Source organism: Trachinotus anak, unplaced genomic scaffold (assembly GCF_046630095.1).
Source record: "Trachinotus anak isolate AG129_WGS33_773 ecotype Australia unplaced genomic scaffold, CSIRO_AGI_Tana_v1 ptg000002l, whole genome shotgun sequence".
In the NCBI taxonomy this organism is placed as follows: domain Eukaryota; kingdom Metazoa; phylum Chordata; class Actinopteri; order Carangiformes; family Carangidae; genus Trachinotus; species Trachinotus anak.
Window position 1 is genome coordinate 14,118,049 of NW_027273853.1, and position 16,578 is coordinate 14,134,626.

The window sequence follows — 16,578 nt, forward strand, 5'->3', positions numbered from 1 at the left end:
CATGACATATGGGGCACAACCGCCATCAATCAAGTGATCTTTATCAAGCAGGGAACAATCTGTGGGTGTTAAAGACAGTTTTGTATATTGAAAGTAGCCTATGTTGGAAATGTTTGACTTCATTCTAAAAACAGATGAAACCTGTTGCCTGTTAAAAAGCAAATCATCTCTTCTGTTATCTACAATTAATTCCCCAATTTTTTTTTTTTTTTTTTTTGATATTTTAAGTTTTAAATTGAGTGGAAAATGACCAGCGTTTCTCTTCATGGTGTTTTTTTTTTTTTTTTTAAGTGAGACAATTAAGTTTGTGTCCTGATTCCTCAGTCATCTAATTCAATCAGACTCTTGAAGTTGATTAGCCTGGTTAACCTTTGCTCCTGCGCGGGTCTGGAGGGGTTAATCAGAGCGGGAACTTGCAGCCCTGCGGGTCAGTATTCCTCTATCCACACTGAGGACGTGGTGAAGGCAGAGATAAGATTAAAGTCCACTTTTATTTCACTTTTGACTTTTTGCACAAGTGTGAGAGCAGCTTCGTGCCGTCAGTGGGACGATGCATTGCATTATAGCCAATATCTCAAAACTGCTTTGAAAGAGTCAGACGTATAGGCGAGATATTTCTGACCCGAATTCCTGCTGGTGTGAAGTTTCTTTACTCCGCAATCTGTTTGACTTTACGTCTTTCTGGCGCGTTTTAGCATATAGGAGGATTTACCAGTCGCGCTGCCTGTCAGTTTAACCTGATACATGAGTGAGAGCTTTTTCTTTGCACGCCCGTAAATCTCAACTATTATCTGTTCACTGTCGATTCATTTAACTGCACTTATCCCAATCAGCACATCTCCACTCCTGTCCTCCAGAGCGTGTGCTTTGTTTTACTAACAATAATAAAGTGATTTAGTCCTCTCTCCGAGCCGGAGCATGGGAAATCGTTAAAGATCCAGCTATTTGTGTGTGATCAGTAAATATTTAGTGCAGGCGACATCCTCTGTCTCGTCTTAATCGATACTGCTCCCGTTGGGCAGTGCTATTGTTGTGTGCATGCCGGCTTGCTGAGCATACATGGTGCTTTTATCCTCTGCTTGAAGGGAGAACAAACTACTAATCACACAGAGGAAACTTTTCAACCCGGGAAATAAACAAAAAAAAAAAAAAAAAGAAAAAGAAATTCAGCGCAAGAGTTTTTTTTTTTTGGGGGGGGGGGGGGGGGGGGGGGGGCTTAATATAGCAGATCAATTGTGGTTGGTGTGGAAATGTTTATGCGTGAAAAAGCTACTCAGTATTTCATCTCAGTGTAGATTTATGCGAGGTTAATTGAGGATATAATCATTTCATATATCGGCCTCCTTATTCTCTGCATAATGTATAATTGTCAGAGGTGAAGCTGTAAAAAAAAAAAAAGAGACATCATTGTTCATTTAGTCGCTTTTTTTTATTTTGTGTAATGTATATACTGTAATTTTTTAATTACAATTATCAATTTTAATTAAAGTAGAATAATAAAAATAATAATAATGATAATAATAATAATAATTCCCTGCTGTTTTATAGGCTCCAGTTAAACATAATACATTTTTTTTTTTTTTTTTACATTAAAATGTGAATTTTAGGCAGCTTTAATTACACCTCTAATCACAAGTCCTACTGCATCTTTACCTCCAATCTCCATTTAATTTCCAATATGCACAATCTCATAATGCATGCCCGCCATACTTAAAGACAGGTGTCTGTTCTGACTTCACCCCCTCCCTCACTCCTCAATAGCCCACACAAAGCAGCGGCGTACGAGCGCGTTTTGGCCACATTACTGTAGGAGAGAAAAGGCGCACAGGATCTCTGCTTTGCTGTGAAGCCTACTTATCGTTTCCAGAGGCAGTCAAATGATATTCTGCTCGGATCGACACGTCAACTTATATTTCCAGTTCCTCGCTGAACAACACATGACGTGAATCAGTTGTTTGTTTCGGCTCTCCAAAGTTTTTGCATGATCAGACACTGCAATTTCACCAAATAAACAGCGTGCTTTTTTTTTTCTTTTTTTTTTTTTTTTGTGTGTTTGATCCCGTCTGTTGGAGAGGAAGCTTTGCCAGTTTCAATCTGAGCACTGTGTCGAAAAAGGGGAGACTAAATATATTCTGAATAAGAGAGAAGATGCATCCCGCTACGGACGAATCAGCAACATATGCATTTGGTAGGTTTGTTACTATAAGAATACAGCCTCCTGCCTCACACTCACTATCAAATAACTTTATGAATGGCTATTTGCAAACCAGTTGGGCTTATTGTGATCATCATATAAATTAACACTTGGATAAAACGCGAAAATATCTGACAGAGTCGCCCGTATTCTGTGCGCACTGTGCGAATATCGTATATGTGTACGTTACCTGCTCTGTCTGCAGCCTGTTCGCTCATTTAGACAATATTTAATTTAGGGCAGAGGAATAAAGCATGGCTGCTTCGCTGATTTATCATAATAAAGTGTGCAAAATAAATGTATACTTACCATTTGAAGCAAAACTGGCTCCCCGATAAGTCGATACCTTGCGGAGTGTTTTTATTTACAGACTCTCCATGTTCGCGGGATCTGTAAATAAAACCGACAAAATAGTCATGCAGTCAAAATATAATCGGCTAATTTGTTTTAGAATAAAGACATAATTGGTCTAAATACCACCGCTGGGACTGCCTGAAGTGGCAAAAAGTAAATCCAACTTTGGCAACTCTCAAAGCTTTGCCGTCCAAGTCATGTAAAACAGAATTTAAACAAACAGTCATCAGTTTAAAATGGTGCTTGTTAGTTTGGTCGATGCGAGAGACGAGACTGAAGCGGTTTCCTTGTCGGATGGCTCCTCTAAATTGAATCTCGTTTGAAGCAAAACAAATTCATACGCTAGGGGGCACCCATATACTGTAATACATCCTGGGACAATGCAGACTGCTGCTGCTGCTGCTGCTGCTGCTGCTGCTGATCTCTCTATAGACCAACACACAGCTCAGGGTATAGGTCCATCTGTATGGCTCCGTGAAGTTTTTACCTGCAGTTCAAGTTTGATAGCCTCCGGGCGTGGGGGAAAGTTAACGCTGATTATAACAAGCGTGGAAAAAAAAAAAAAAAAACCCAAAAACGATTAACCTTACTGGCAGCAACTCTGGACAAGCACTGACCCCGTTTTACATGCACGGTATCCTTCACTGTGTTCGTCATTATCACAAACTGTAGATTATATTTATTATAGGGCAACAGCTGACAGACATTATTGTTCACAGCTTTTACAGTGCTGTTTATCAGAAAGTGTCTCTGCTTTTTCACCCTAACCTTAATGTGAAGGGCACGGCCTTTGACCTCAAGTGACATTTTTCAAATATAGCCCCTATGTAAAGCTGTAGTCACTTCACGTTTTTGACCACATCCAGACAAAGCTCTGACTTTTGAGACCCACATTTTGGCCTTTCTGACCCTGTGAGTCCCGGATTCTGGTGGTCAGGGGGATTAGCAGGCTACAGCGGGCGCCCAGATGATGTCAGTAGCCTATCATAACATTTTTGTAAGAGGTGTGGATTGTGATGAATGGAGGGCTGGTGTGTTTAGAAGCACTAATAGGTATGTTAGCCTATACAAATATAGGAACTTCAAATGGCAGGTATTGTTGTTGTCTTGCTCACCTGGTGGGTGACCCTTTTCAGTGCCTGGCCTTAGTGTAGATGTTTCTAGACAAACTGAAGTCTTCATCTGCTGCTTTGTGTCCATCGGTCTAAACAATGTTTTCTAATCTTCATTTACAGTATCATCCGGCCAGAGTGCCTTATTTTTGTGTATTCTTTATGTTCAGAAGTGTCGCCTGTCTATATATCCACATACATAAAGGCACAATGGATAGACAGTTGTAATTGTAATGAGCACAGATCATGTCCACAAAGTGCAACTGTGTCTCAGGGACAAAATCTCGTTTCATATTTCAGCATTTTTATGGAGCTACCGGATATAGACTACTGTAACACGATATGAGGCAAAGAATTAAATTAATTTTTCTTCTTCTTCATGAAATTGCTATGGCTTTACCGGGCGTGCATGTGAGTATAGCCTATAGTCTGGGCGACATGAGTGACTAGAAACGATTCCTCTCTCTCTCTCTCTCCCCGAAAAACGTCTCTTTTTAGGACCAAGCGGCCCTCTCGACCTCCATGCTGGCTCTGGCAAGGTACCAAGTAGCACAAGTGCCGACTAGCCAATGGGGTTCAGGGGGAGGTCCCTGAGCTCTGACCAGTCAAACACACTCTCCTTCCTTATATGGCAGCTGATCTCCATGGTAACGTGTGCTAAGTTGCAGCAGTCGTGTCAAAGTTCACTATATAGAGAGCTCAGTGAGCTGATCAGAGAGAAAGCATTCTGCCAGCCCGGCTCCTACCAATCGCAAATCACTTCCTAACCTCCGCCTTTTTAACATATTTGATCACTTTGAATCTCTACTCCTTTTTCCTATTATTTTTCAGTGCACGGAGGAGGTTTGTAGGTTGTGATCTTTGTTTTCTTTTTTTTTGTTTTTGTTTTTGTTTTAGTGCTTTCGCTTTTTTTTTTTTTTTTTTTTTTGAGGAGGGGGGGGAGAGAGTTGTCTTCATATTCCAGGCTCTCAAAAACATTGGCTTCAGCTGCGCGCTCGCTGGCGCTACCTCACAAGAAGAAAAGGAAGAAGACGCAAATTTTTTTTTTTTTTTACCCAGTTGGTGATTTTCTTCAAGACTTGTGCTGGAACTTGATAGTAGCTGCTACAGTGTGCTCACCAATTGTTTTACGCTGCTTGCAGGCAACGGTCTCACCAACCTGCTCCATCATTCACTGAACAGCCCATGCTACCTCGGTTGATTATTTTAATGTTTAGCCTACCTTTCCCATTGATGGGTGTACTGGATGGCTGACTGTAAGCGCCCCTGGACTTGGCCTTTAAGCGCAAGGCAGCGACTCAGATCGCCATCGCATCAGTTTTGAAAACGTGCTTCGCAGCGTCTCCAACAGCAATAAATCGACAGTTTTCGGGAGGTTCAGAGTGGATTCAACGTAGGCTAGATTTGGCATTTTGTGTGTCTGGCTGTTAATCACAGTTTACCGCGTTTCCTTGAGACGTTATTCACCGCGACACCAAAACGGCAGACAAAAAGTTTCTTTACGTTGACTGATAGATATGGCAATGGTAGTGTGGAGAGGCTCCCAGGACGATGTGGCTGACACCCAAGGCACCCTTTCCTCGCAAACCCAAGGAGGACTATCTCTTCCCACCCCTCAACCAGGCCAGTTGAATCTGACAGCCTCTCAGGTCGCCCCTCCGACCCCTCAGACTCCGGTCCAAGGACCCCCGAACAACACACAGTCCACGCCGACGAACCAGACGACGCAGCAGTCGGAGAAACAGCCACAGCACATTGAATGTGTGGTGTGTGGGGATAAATCCAGTGGCAAACACTATGGCCAGTTTACTTGCGAGGGGTGCAAAAGCTTCTTCAAACGGAGCGTACGACGGAACCTCACTTACACATGCCGTGCCAACAGGAATTGTCCAATCGACCAGCACCACCGCAATCAGTGTCAGTACTGCCGCCTCAAAAAATGCCTTAAAGTCGGCATGAGACGGGAAGGTATTGGGACTTTTTGTTTTCTTATCCATGTATGTGTTTGTGCGTGTGTATGCTTCCAGACATGAAACCATATAATGTCGCCCCCATAGCCTGCTCGCTCTCTCCCCCTCTCTCTCTCTCTCTATCTCTCTCTCTCCTCCCGACTGTTCCCTCCGAGGCTGTGCGGCTGGAGCACGCCATGGAGCCGCTCTCTGCTGTGGTCGAGACGGGGCTCGCCGGATAGCGTTGCATTCTAGTATCCAGCTCCAGCGCCTCATATCTCTGCCTTTCACAAATAAGATCCGAGCCCTGGGCAGTCGGGGGCTATCGAATTTATATCCAGATAAAGCAATGGGCGTAGAGATACATCTGTATTGAATAGATGATACAATATAGCCTCCCTGCGCTATTATGGCGAGTGTCGAATTAAGACATAGCGTGTTCAGGCTACATCTCTGCATCTATCCTGCCTTTCTTGCTCACTGTGTCTGCAGCTGGACGTCAGCTCGAACTATGCCCACGAAGCCTCCGCAGACCCTCAAGAATTTCTTTGAATATCATGTCGAGAAAAAAAAAAAATAGGCCTGCATGTTTGGTAAAACGAGATGAATTGCTAAGTGGGTTAAGGGTTAAACATGCAAGGTCTCTCTTGCCCTCTTTGTGTTCCTTCACAGCCAGCTCATGTTGCTGTTGCTGAATAACATCATTTTAAAGCTAGACATATACATGGCTGGTGTTAAACGTGTTTAAGGCGCATCTCTAGTGTTTCAGTGCATTGGTTTGTCTCACTGCTGCCTCGTTATTATGAATGCAACCTGTCTTTTTTAAACTCGTACGCCATAACATAATGTGTGTGTGTGTGTGTGTGCGCGTGTGTGTGTGTGTGTGTGTGTGTGTGTGTTTTGATATTATATAGCAAGCACGCTGTGTCATTTATTTTCTGAAGGCGTAAGCTTTAAGCAGTCAGCGTAAAATGTAGATAATTTGACAGCAGCTTCCATGCTCACAGTGACTGTGTGTGATCATTTGTAGAATTCAGGCTTCAATATCTGTAGTTTCTCTTTTTACTGCAGCCGTGCAAAGGGGACGGGTGCCACCCACACAGCCACACCACGGTCAGTTCGCCTTGACAAATGGAGACCCACTCCACTGCCATTCCTACTTATCCGGATATATCTCCCTTCTGTTGAGAGCGGAGCCCTACCCGACGTCCCGGTATGGCAGTCAGTGCATGCAGCCCAACAACATAATGGGCATCGAGAACATTTGTGAACTAGCAGCCAGGATGCTCTTCAGTGCCGTGGAGTGGGCCAGGAATATTCCCTTCTTTCCAGACCTTCAGATCACAGACCAGGTGGCTCTGCTGAGGTTGACGTGGAGTGAGTTATTTGTGCTCAACGCCGCGCAGTGCTCCATGCCCCTGCATGTGGCTCCTCTCCTGGCGGCGGCTGGCCTTCACGCCTCCCCCATGTCTGCGGACAGAGTGGTGGCCTTTATGGACCACATTAGGATCTTCCAAGAACAAGTGGAAAAGCTCAAAGCTTTGCACGTTGACTCTGCTGAATATAGCTGCTTAAAGGCAATTGTGCTCTTCACCACAGGTAAGACAATAGACTGGCACACTCCAAGTTCAGCCTGTGTGAATGTCACTAACATGCACACTGACATCAGCTAAATCAACACTGACCTAAATATATCTACACTGGCTAGAGGTTGTTGCTTGATTTAGATGAAGATCCTGCTTAAATGGTCGCCCATGCTGCCTTCATGGTGGAGGACTGGTGGATAGGCCCTAGGCTACTAAATTATAAAACCTCTTGATTAATCAACTGATTTATCAGACACATACACGGGCCTAAACTGGAAATTGTGGCATGACCACACAAAAGATTTTTTAATTAAACTGACAGCACAACAGAGGAAAGTGCAGCCTGACTGAAACATTAGAAAATAAGCCCCAGTTAAATAAGACTGATAACATACACACAATAATTGCCTTAAGCATAATAAAATCTAGCTGTTAGCACACTTTTGGAGAGTCCAATAGCTTGCAGATGAATTGCTGCACTTTGATTTTTTTTTTTTCCGCCATTTATCAATGTGTGTATACCCCACGTCTTGTTTGTAGGGAATGACAGATATAAATGATGTCAGGCTCCGAGGGGGAGGGGAATAGAAAAAGAAAGACAAGCCTAATGTCCCATTTGCACACAGTAAAAGCAAAGCGCAGGTTTCAACGCTCTCTTGTCATTTAAGGGACAGACACGTCCGAGAAAAAGCTTGTAGAACCCATGCACACCCTGTAATTGCAAATATGTCAGTATCCAACAGTATGGTGTGATATTGAGCAGTGACAGGAGGGGCGGCTTTCATTTTTATTTGCAGAAATATTCTCTCTCCGCCTTGTAGGATTCAAGGCGTCTCTGGACTTGCTCCAGAACTAGGTCATGACCCAAACTTCCCAGATATTTTGTTACATTACCCACACCATTAAAGGGGAAAATAAAAAATAAAAAAAATATACGTGTGGAAGAGATTTACAAGGTTTCACCATAGAGTGAATGCATGTCTTTGAAATGATATCATACCTGCAAGCCATCAGCCTCTGTATTTCATTTGGCCCTATAGAAGCCCACTATTGTTCTTGTGGTGGCTTGTTAGCCTCTTCTTTTAAGAAAAACAAACACACACACACACACACACACACACATTTCAGGACATTTCAGGTGATTGGATTTTATTATTAAAGCTTTTATCGAGACACGATGGCTTAATTTGTCTCCTCCATACCTGAGCACCGGAGGCTTGAACATGAGCTGTGTGTTATAGCTTGAATGACACGCCTTTGCTACTTTGGTGGTTTGGTTGTTGTCATGCATAAACTTTACAAACTTAACCAATGCGCGTACAAGCGTTTTTGGCACATAATCAGCTGCCGCCCACACGCAGCAGCACAGATAGTGATTATGCGCCTCTGATGGTATAGTATGACGGCAGCTCCGTAGGCTATGGGCCCTTTTTTTTTTTTTTTTTCCAAGCTAAATCTCTGCTCACTAAAGGTCAGTAGGTCTCCCTGTCTTTCCCTCTCTCCCTCCCCCTCCCCTCTTCCTCGCTCTGCCTCTGACTGGGAAAGATAGGCCCATGTAAAACACAGTCTTTGGCTGTGAATATGCTTCATTATTTAGTTCACTTTTGTTAATAAAGTGACTTTTCTGGAGAGAAAGAACGGAGCTGTAAGAGCGGTCAAATATGGAGCACTGAATTAAAACAGTGGGAAAGCGAGGCTCCCATTTTCAGCTGCTTCTTGGCTGGCAAAATAAAGTTAAAGTTTTATTTTTATTTATTTATTTTTACATATATATATATATATATATTTAAGCATATATAATTGTTATGGTAATATGACTTACCACCACAGCGTAGAGCTATAATTTAATCTGTGGTGTGATAATTATTCGTGTAGTGCGATATAATCATGATTACTATGCTAGTCTTAAATTATTCTCATACACACAAAAAACATGTGCTCTAGTTATTTAGGAAAACAAGCGTCGAGACACAAAAACTTAACTTCTACATATGATGAGGTGAGAATAATGTGCTTTTAAAGGCTATGACAGGCTTCACCAGTTTTCGCCAGTCTATCACCACAGTGGGAGAAAAGCTCCTAGTGAGAGAAACACTTTAGGTTACACTTTATTAATGTTTATTTGCTTTCCCCCCTCCTCTCAGATGCTTGTGGCCTCTCAGATGTGGCCCATGTGGAAAGTTTGCAGGAGAAGTCCCAGTGCGCCCTGGAGGAATATGTCCGGAGCCAGTATCCCAACCAGCCAACACGGTTTGGGAAGTTGTTACTCCGCTTGCCTTCCCTCCGCACAGTCTCTTCCTCGGTCATAGAACAATTATTTTTCGTCCGATTGGTAGGTAAAACCCCAATTGAAACTCTCATCAGGGATATGTTGCTGTCGGGGAGCAGTTTTAACTGGCCTTACATGTCAATTCAGTAAACCAAGAAGGAGACGAACAAACAAAAGGTGGGGTTGGGGGGGCTGCGAGACTACAATGATTATAGCTGCTTTTGTGGAAGGAATAAAAAACCAACCGGCTGTTACACGGGGCTGGCTTTCATGAAGAAAGACATTGACGTAAATGACTGTGAATTCCCCCCTACTCCCCAAAAAAAAAAAAAAAAAAAAAGAAAAAGAAAAAAAAATTGAGACATCCACTGAACTTTCAAAATGGCAGATACAAGCTCCCAGTGTTCATGCAGAACAACCTGTGTCGATCCATTTTTTTAATGAAAGAAGAAAATGAGGAAAAAAAGGCAAAGGGATTTTGTTGATCCTTATAAGGAAAATTTAAGTATTAAGTGCATTTAAAAATGATAATTTGGGTAAAAAGAAAAAAAAACCTGGAGAAAGGGAAAATACAAAACGTGAATTTTCTTTTCTCAAATGACTTGTCCTGTGTCCATGTATAGCTGTGTTTTGTACTTTCTTTGTTTCTCCTTTCTGGTTCCAAACCGGCCTATGTGATTTCTGTAGTACAGGTGGTGTTATTTTCTAAGACAATGATTTATTTTGAAAAAGGTGAAATAATGTAAAAAAAAAAAAAAAAAAAAAAGTTCTAAAAAGAATTAAAACCACAGCAATAGGAGTATAGGTTTATAATCTAGGCTTAATGCTGCAAGCGCACTTATATTCTGAGGATGACCAATAACATCTGGGGGGAAAAGGGGAGGTTTTTTGGAGTTCATGTTCAACTTAATGATTCAGCGGAAACATTTTGCTCTTTATTAATATGAAGTTACAGGATCCACTTTTGTTTCCCACTTCTGTTTTTTGACTAAAGCCACAAAAGTTCTATGAAAAATATGGATTTGTTAGTTTGACGCTCGCAGACATGACGAGTTGACACGATTCAAATTATCTGGCGAATAATCTTCCCCATTCCAATCAGCTCTGAATATTTGGCTTCAGTTCCCCAATTGGATATAATCATGAAGAAAAAAGAAAAAGTACAAGTTGCCTATACCTGAGACAGGTTGCTCTAAATGCGCCATATGTGCGTTTAAGAGCTTGCAGTGGTTCAAACTGACTGTTCATAACTGTCTCGTTTTAAAAAAAAAAAAAAAATTGGAGAGGTCAAGGGTCATAAAAGTTGGAAGCCTATCCAGAGTAGTGTTTAATAGCAGTATTATTAAAGCGTCCCTGAAATGTCACCCTTTATTCACTTCAAGCATTAAGTGCCTGACAAGCATGATGTGATTTCTTATCAAAACGTTGTTAAAGTAGGCCTACAACATTTTGGGGGGAACACAATTAGATTTGAAACTTCAGTCGTGTGTTTCACCTGAAAAACACTGATTAGAGGCAGTATTCTTGTAAATATAGGTCAATTCATTTCAACGAGTTTTTCCTTTATACAAAGTATATGTGATTAAGAAAAATCTGTGGTTGCCATTTTTTTTTCTCGGTAATACAACGTCTTCAAAATTGAGTGGCAGACTTAGCTAGTAGCACTGAAAGTTATGTTTTTAATGTATATACATATTACTACAAATGTTTTCTTTTTCATGTATATTTAGACTGTGAATGCATGGCCACAGGTCGCTAACCTATTTTACCTTTGATATATAAATGTAAATGTTTTCTCTCTCTCTCTCTCTCTCTCTTTTCTTTTTTCTTTTTTTTTTGGTTTTTTTTTTTGGTTTTTGACTGTATAGATATAATCTGTGCATTCAGTACACTAGCCCTTGTATTTAAAGAAACAAGAAAAAAAAAAAGAAAAAGAAACGACGTTCATTATTAGGCTACAGACTTAAAACAGGGTGAGCAGGTTTGGAAAAAGGAGCTGATATTTTAACTTTAGTGTTATTGCTCCTTTGGTCTTCGACAGGTGCCGTGGTGTGCGTGTGCGTGTGCGTGTCCGTGTGCGGGTGTGGGAATGTGTGCGAGCGTGCGTGCGAGTATTTGGAAGCGAGCGATTTTGTCCTTGTTTCGAGGCTTTTCTTCAACACACATATACACACACACACACACACACACACACACACACACACACACACACAAAAACACCATGTTGTGGTTGAATTAAAAGGGATCACTGATTGAACACTGATCTTTGGCTGTTCGTGGCCACATAATGGACCAGAGAATGATACATGATTGTAATTATGAACAGTTTAAACTGACCCACGTTTTTATATAAATATATAAAAATATATGACTGCAGGGTATTGATAACGTATAGATACTTTTTTTATGATTATTATTATTATTATTATTAATTGCAAGTGATATATGTGAGTGTGTGTGAAAGTTTATAGTTGAACACAATTCTTGTTTGTTTGTGTTAGCTTATTGTAAACAAGCATTCTGCTGTAAATTTGTTCTTGGTATTAAATTATAATTTATGAATTTGAAAACCCCAGTTTTTCATGTTTTCTTACTTCCCAAGCGTACGTGTGAACTTGTCCCTGTGTGTGCGTGTGCGTGTGCGTGTGCGGTGCGTGCGTGTGGTGTGTGTGGTCGGTTGGAGGGGTGGGTGGGTGGGTGGGTGGGGGGGGTGGACTGGAGTCAATTTGCTGTGGCAGGATGTTGCCCTTTTGCCCTATGAAAGTGATTAATGAATTACAAAATAATTAATCAATCTAATTAATCAATCAGCCACCAGTCCCGCTCAACGCCTTCATTTTTTTTTTTTTTTTTTTGATTCTGATTATTTTCTGTAAAACTGCCGATCTGTAATTTCCTCGACTCTTTGGAAAACAGTGGACTGAAGGTTGCTGTGTGTTAAACTTCATGGAAAGTACACAGCAGTTGCACTGAGTCGCTCTGCCCCAGCACATAATAACATCTCATAGCAGTGGACCCCCCCCCCCCCCCCCCCCCCCCTCTCACACGGGACAGGGACTGCGGAGGAAAACACCCAGCTCATCGCTTTATTTGCGGAATACAGTTTCTCCTTCGGAGCGCTCTCATAAATATGAATTGGCTGAAATCATATGGGCCCAGTTTATAGCCTGCATCAGAAATAGTAGCATCCAAATAATCTAAGTCATACTAAAGGAGGGGGGAAAAGTTTGAATTATTTTCTGAAAATCGAATCGCTTTCTGTCTGTTATGTGGTTATTATGGTCTATACTTTTTATTTCCAACTGCACCACTGAGCCTCATTAACACTACTGGAACTTTCTGAACCCTATCCAATGCAGTTTAACTGTATATATAGCCTATACATAGCCTATATATTTATATAAATGTGTGAATATCCAAGAAGTCGACGTGATGGGTTTAAATGCCAATTATTTACACGCGTGCTATTGAGATGCTATAAACCTTTGGCCTATCCGTAAATATTAGCAGCCTAATATTGGCTTAGTTGAGAGTTTGGCTTGGAATAGCATTAGCCTTGTTGTATAGTAGCTTAATCAGGATGGGTATGGAAGCCAACTTTAGCAGGGTTTCTGCTGCTGCTGCTGCTGCTGCTGCTGCTGCTGCTGCTGCTGCTGGTGATGGTGGTGGTCGTGGTGTGTGTGCGTGTGTTTGAGTGAGAGTGACTGTGTGGTTTTGTTGCTGTTGATAATGATGAAAATGACGATAATGATGTGATGCTGATGGTCTTTTATCCTCGGCTTCTTGCTGAAAGCGCTGTTTATCCATACAGTGATGCTTTCACTGCTTGTCCAGCCAAACTGTCTCTGAGGTATATCACACACTGGGGCCAGTCTGAGCCCATACTGATAATTAAAGGTGGACATCAGCCTACAAACCATCACCACTGAGCCAACATGATTTCATTGGACCAGTATTTACAGTACAGCCATCTCAAAAAAAAAAAAAAAAAAAAAAAAAAAAACCCCTCGGGTCACCATTCCTTCACAATATTAGCCCGGGAGGGGTTGAAGCCTCTGAACGACGCAGAGTTCAGGCAGAAATCATAAGCAGAGCTTCACAGTGGGTTTGGATGAGTCGGATCTCACCATTGCCCCGGCTTGATTTTAGCTGACAGAGCGTGATGTATATGCTGGACTCTATAATTTGTACTTCTACTCCTTTATTAGCATTGCACAAAAAAACTAATGAGGTGTAACTCGCTTCGACGTCACTTTTATTTACGTCTGCGTGACGTGAGAACTTTTTGACACACGAGAGCTGGTAGGCCTACCCCCCACCCCCCCACCCCCTCCCAAAAAAAAAAAAAAAAAAAAAAAAACAATCCCACTGGCTGGCAGGCTGTGGAGGATGCTGCGGGGCCGAGGCGTGTGTACAGTAGAGTCTGTGCTGATGGTTGACGTTTGTTGGGGTTTACACACTGAAGCTGAGAACTTATTTAGGGCTCACGGGCTATTAGTGGGGCTATTTGTTTAATAAGATAAGGATATGGTTTGCAGTTTTCCTCTGCCCCTCTGTCTCTTTCACACACACACACACACATGCACATGCACATGCACATGCACACACGCACGCCCGCACAGTTAAGCGACAAATGTGCACATTATTTGCACCTTGGCACTATCACTATGACAAATTAGCCCATCCAGCATGCGCTTTATTGCATATATAGGCTGAGGCGCCGCAGCTCATTTACAGTGTATCACACAAGTCAAACGCTTAGCAAGGTGGGACACCTGTTCCTTATGTTATAGACTACAGCGAAAAAAAAAGACTACAAGAAAGATAGATCATTATTATCACCATTGTTAATAATAGAGATTATTATTATTATTATTATTTGTCATCATTGTTCTCTTTTCTAAAAAAAAAATAGCTATAAAATGGTGATAAAGCCTCAATCAACAGACATCGTTTGTTTTTTGGGGTTTTTTTTAATTCTATCTAATTTTCCATTTTCTGAACATTGTTCCTCTTTATCTTTTACAATTAAAATACATTTCCCTTCACTTCTACTTAGTGCACAGGGCTTCCTGCATTCTGCCCATAAATGTAAGAAAATTGTGCCATCTACCCGCTGTCCCTGGAACTGTAGCTCCCCGGGACCTCGGAGACCTCAGCTCACTTTAGCACAAAGGGAGAAGCGACCGGCGCTGCACACGCAGGCGCCTCCTCGTACATCCAGCGCAGCAGCTGCCGACCGCTATTAGGCTGTAACTTAACAAGTAATGTGTGTTTTAAGTACCTGTCACCCACCCTGTATCCCACTGCGTCTGTGCGTCTGTGTGGAGGGAGAAGCTGCTACGCGACCACTGGCCACCTCTGCCTGGCAGAGAGCAATGTGATGCTGTAGTTTTTCCTCATGATCAGAAGAAGGGATTTACGCAAAAAGCACGGAATCTATTTGGGAGACTTTTATTAAAACTCTGTTGGGTTTATTTTTTTCTGATTTGTTGCACGTCACATGTGACCCACAGCTATAATTTCTAACTCTGCCCCCCCCCCCCCCCCCCCCCAAAAAAAAAAAAATATGATCATGCTGTTGACAACATCAGCGCTTTTCCGTCCCCAGATATTTGGTGGGTATGAGCCTGTTTGAGCGTTAAACATATTCCGGGCACTGCTCTCGACCCCCTGAGTTCATGCAGAGTGTAAAGACTTGTGTGCACAACTCCGCCCAGATATGAAAGCTGGCGATCGTCTTAGTCCTTTTAAATAATATGAATATGATGTAGAAGTGGACTTGTCCTATTTAACCTAAACCTCTTTTCATTTGTGGTTAGCGAGAAAGGAAAAAAATGAGAAGAAGAAAATGGAGGAAAAAAAAGAGAGAGAGAGAGAGAGAGAAGGACCAATCAACACCAACATGGCAAAGTTCATTTGAAAAAAAAAAAGAAGAGAAAAACACTACCAGACTTTGAAAAGGGGCGCAGCGCTTTGTGGCGCTATAAATAGAGGGAGATAAAGACAACTGCAGCTGATGTAGACCAAGAGTGTGAATATACCCCATGTTGAATTTCCCCCCATTTTGAGAAGGCTATTTCAGTTTTCTTTCAACCCAAAGCGCGCTCACTGTGAGCCCATCTCAATGCCAGTGGAGCAGCCAGCATTCCCTATGATAGTCTGAATGTTGCATGCCAAATAAAATCAAATCGCAAGCAACTATTTGGCCGCTGAATAAGCAGGATTGGCGCTTACAGTCTATTATATTTAAAAAAGAAAAGCGTATTTATAGCCGAACTAACAACTAAACTTCCACGGAGAGGCGGGCCCCTGAGTGGGACCCTGACCGCGGTCCGCGCGGGGAGACGGCACCTTTTCAGAGCCCGCGGTTTGATTTGTCCTAATGTACACGATCACACACGCAGAGGGAGGACCGAGACGAGCGGTGAGCCAGGGGGATGATTTGAAGAGACCGCAAACACTCTTCTGGATATTAGACTGCCCACCCCCCCCCCCCCCCACCCCACCCCACCCCACCCCTCCTCCACCCCCCTCCCAGCCTCCTCCCAAACCCGAGCGCATTATTTCATCAGGACTACTTCATAGGTATTGATCGATATAGGCCTACATCTTGTATCGATTTGTTACTTGGGGTACATAGATACTTTATTAAGATCCCCATTAGGCGCACCGCAGTGGTTGTCAGTCTTCCAGGGGTCGCGGTATTAACGTTTCAGGCTCGTCACCTCTCAAGTAGTTTGGAGAAGGAGCCTGAATGTGACCACAAGTCCGCTTTTACACACACACACGCACGCTAAGTTGGAGATCAGGTGCATTTCTGGCCCCTTGGTGTGTGTGTGTGTGTGTGTGTGTGTGTGTGTGTGTGTGTGTGAGCGCCCGTGTTATTAAGAAATGACTTCAAGTCATCTTATTTGACACTGTCAATTGCGTGGGTCTGTTTACTCAAATCTTTCACCTTATGCGCATGAATGTGCGTTCATAGGTGTGTGTGTGTGTGTGTGTGTGTACAGTTCGAGCCATGACGATGAGGATGATGCTGGCCTCTGTGGTGATAGAGGACGCTGGATATCAGCTTATTCGGATGTCAAATGCCGCATACATTGCTCCAACA

The 16,578-nt window shown here is 42.5% G+C and overlaps 1 protein-coding gene across 3 annotated transcripts; it reads left to right on the forward strand.

Annotated features, from left to right (window-relative positions):
- Positions 1-1,769: 1,769 nt before the first annotated feature.
- On the forward strand, positions 1,770-12,034 carry nr2f2 (nuclear receptor subfamily 2, group F, member 2). 3 transcript variants are annotated; one of them, XM_071499844.1, is made up of 3 exons: positions 1,770-2,188; positions 6,681-7,208; positions 9,340-12,034. In XM_071499844.1, exons 1-3 carry the CDS (start codon positions 2,149-2,151, stop codon positions 9,612-9,614), a joined length of 843 nt encoding a protein of 280 aa, XP_071355945.1. In that variant the 5' UTR covers positions 1,770-2,148; the 3' UTR covers positions 9,615-12,034. The 3 variants fall into 3 exon arrangements, with proteins under 3 accessions (XP_071355945.1, XP_071355925.1, XP_071355936.1); XM_071499824.1 differs by lacking the exon at positions 1,770-2,188 and adding an exon at positions 4,347-5,628 and having other exon boundaries at positions 6,663-7,208; positions 9,340-10,249; XM_071499835.1 differs by lacking the exon at positions 1,770-2,188 and adding an exon at positions 4,355-5,628.
- The last annotated feature ends 4,544 nt before the right edge of the window (positions 12,035-16,578 follow it).

Coding starts and splice junctions, on each gene's coding strand:
- nr2f2 (XM_071499824.1), top strand. CDS start 5,178: ATGGCAATGGTAGTGTGGAGAGGCTCCCAGGACGATGTGGCTGACACC. Junction 5,629..6,662: donor AGTCGGCATGAGACGGGAAG/GTATTGGGACTT, acceptor CAATATCTGTAG/TTTCTCTTTTTACTGCAGCC. Junction 7,209..9,339: donor AATTGTGCTCTTCACCACAG/GTAAGACAATAG, acceptor CCCTCCTCTCAG/ATGCTTGTGGCCTCTCAGAT.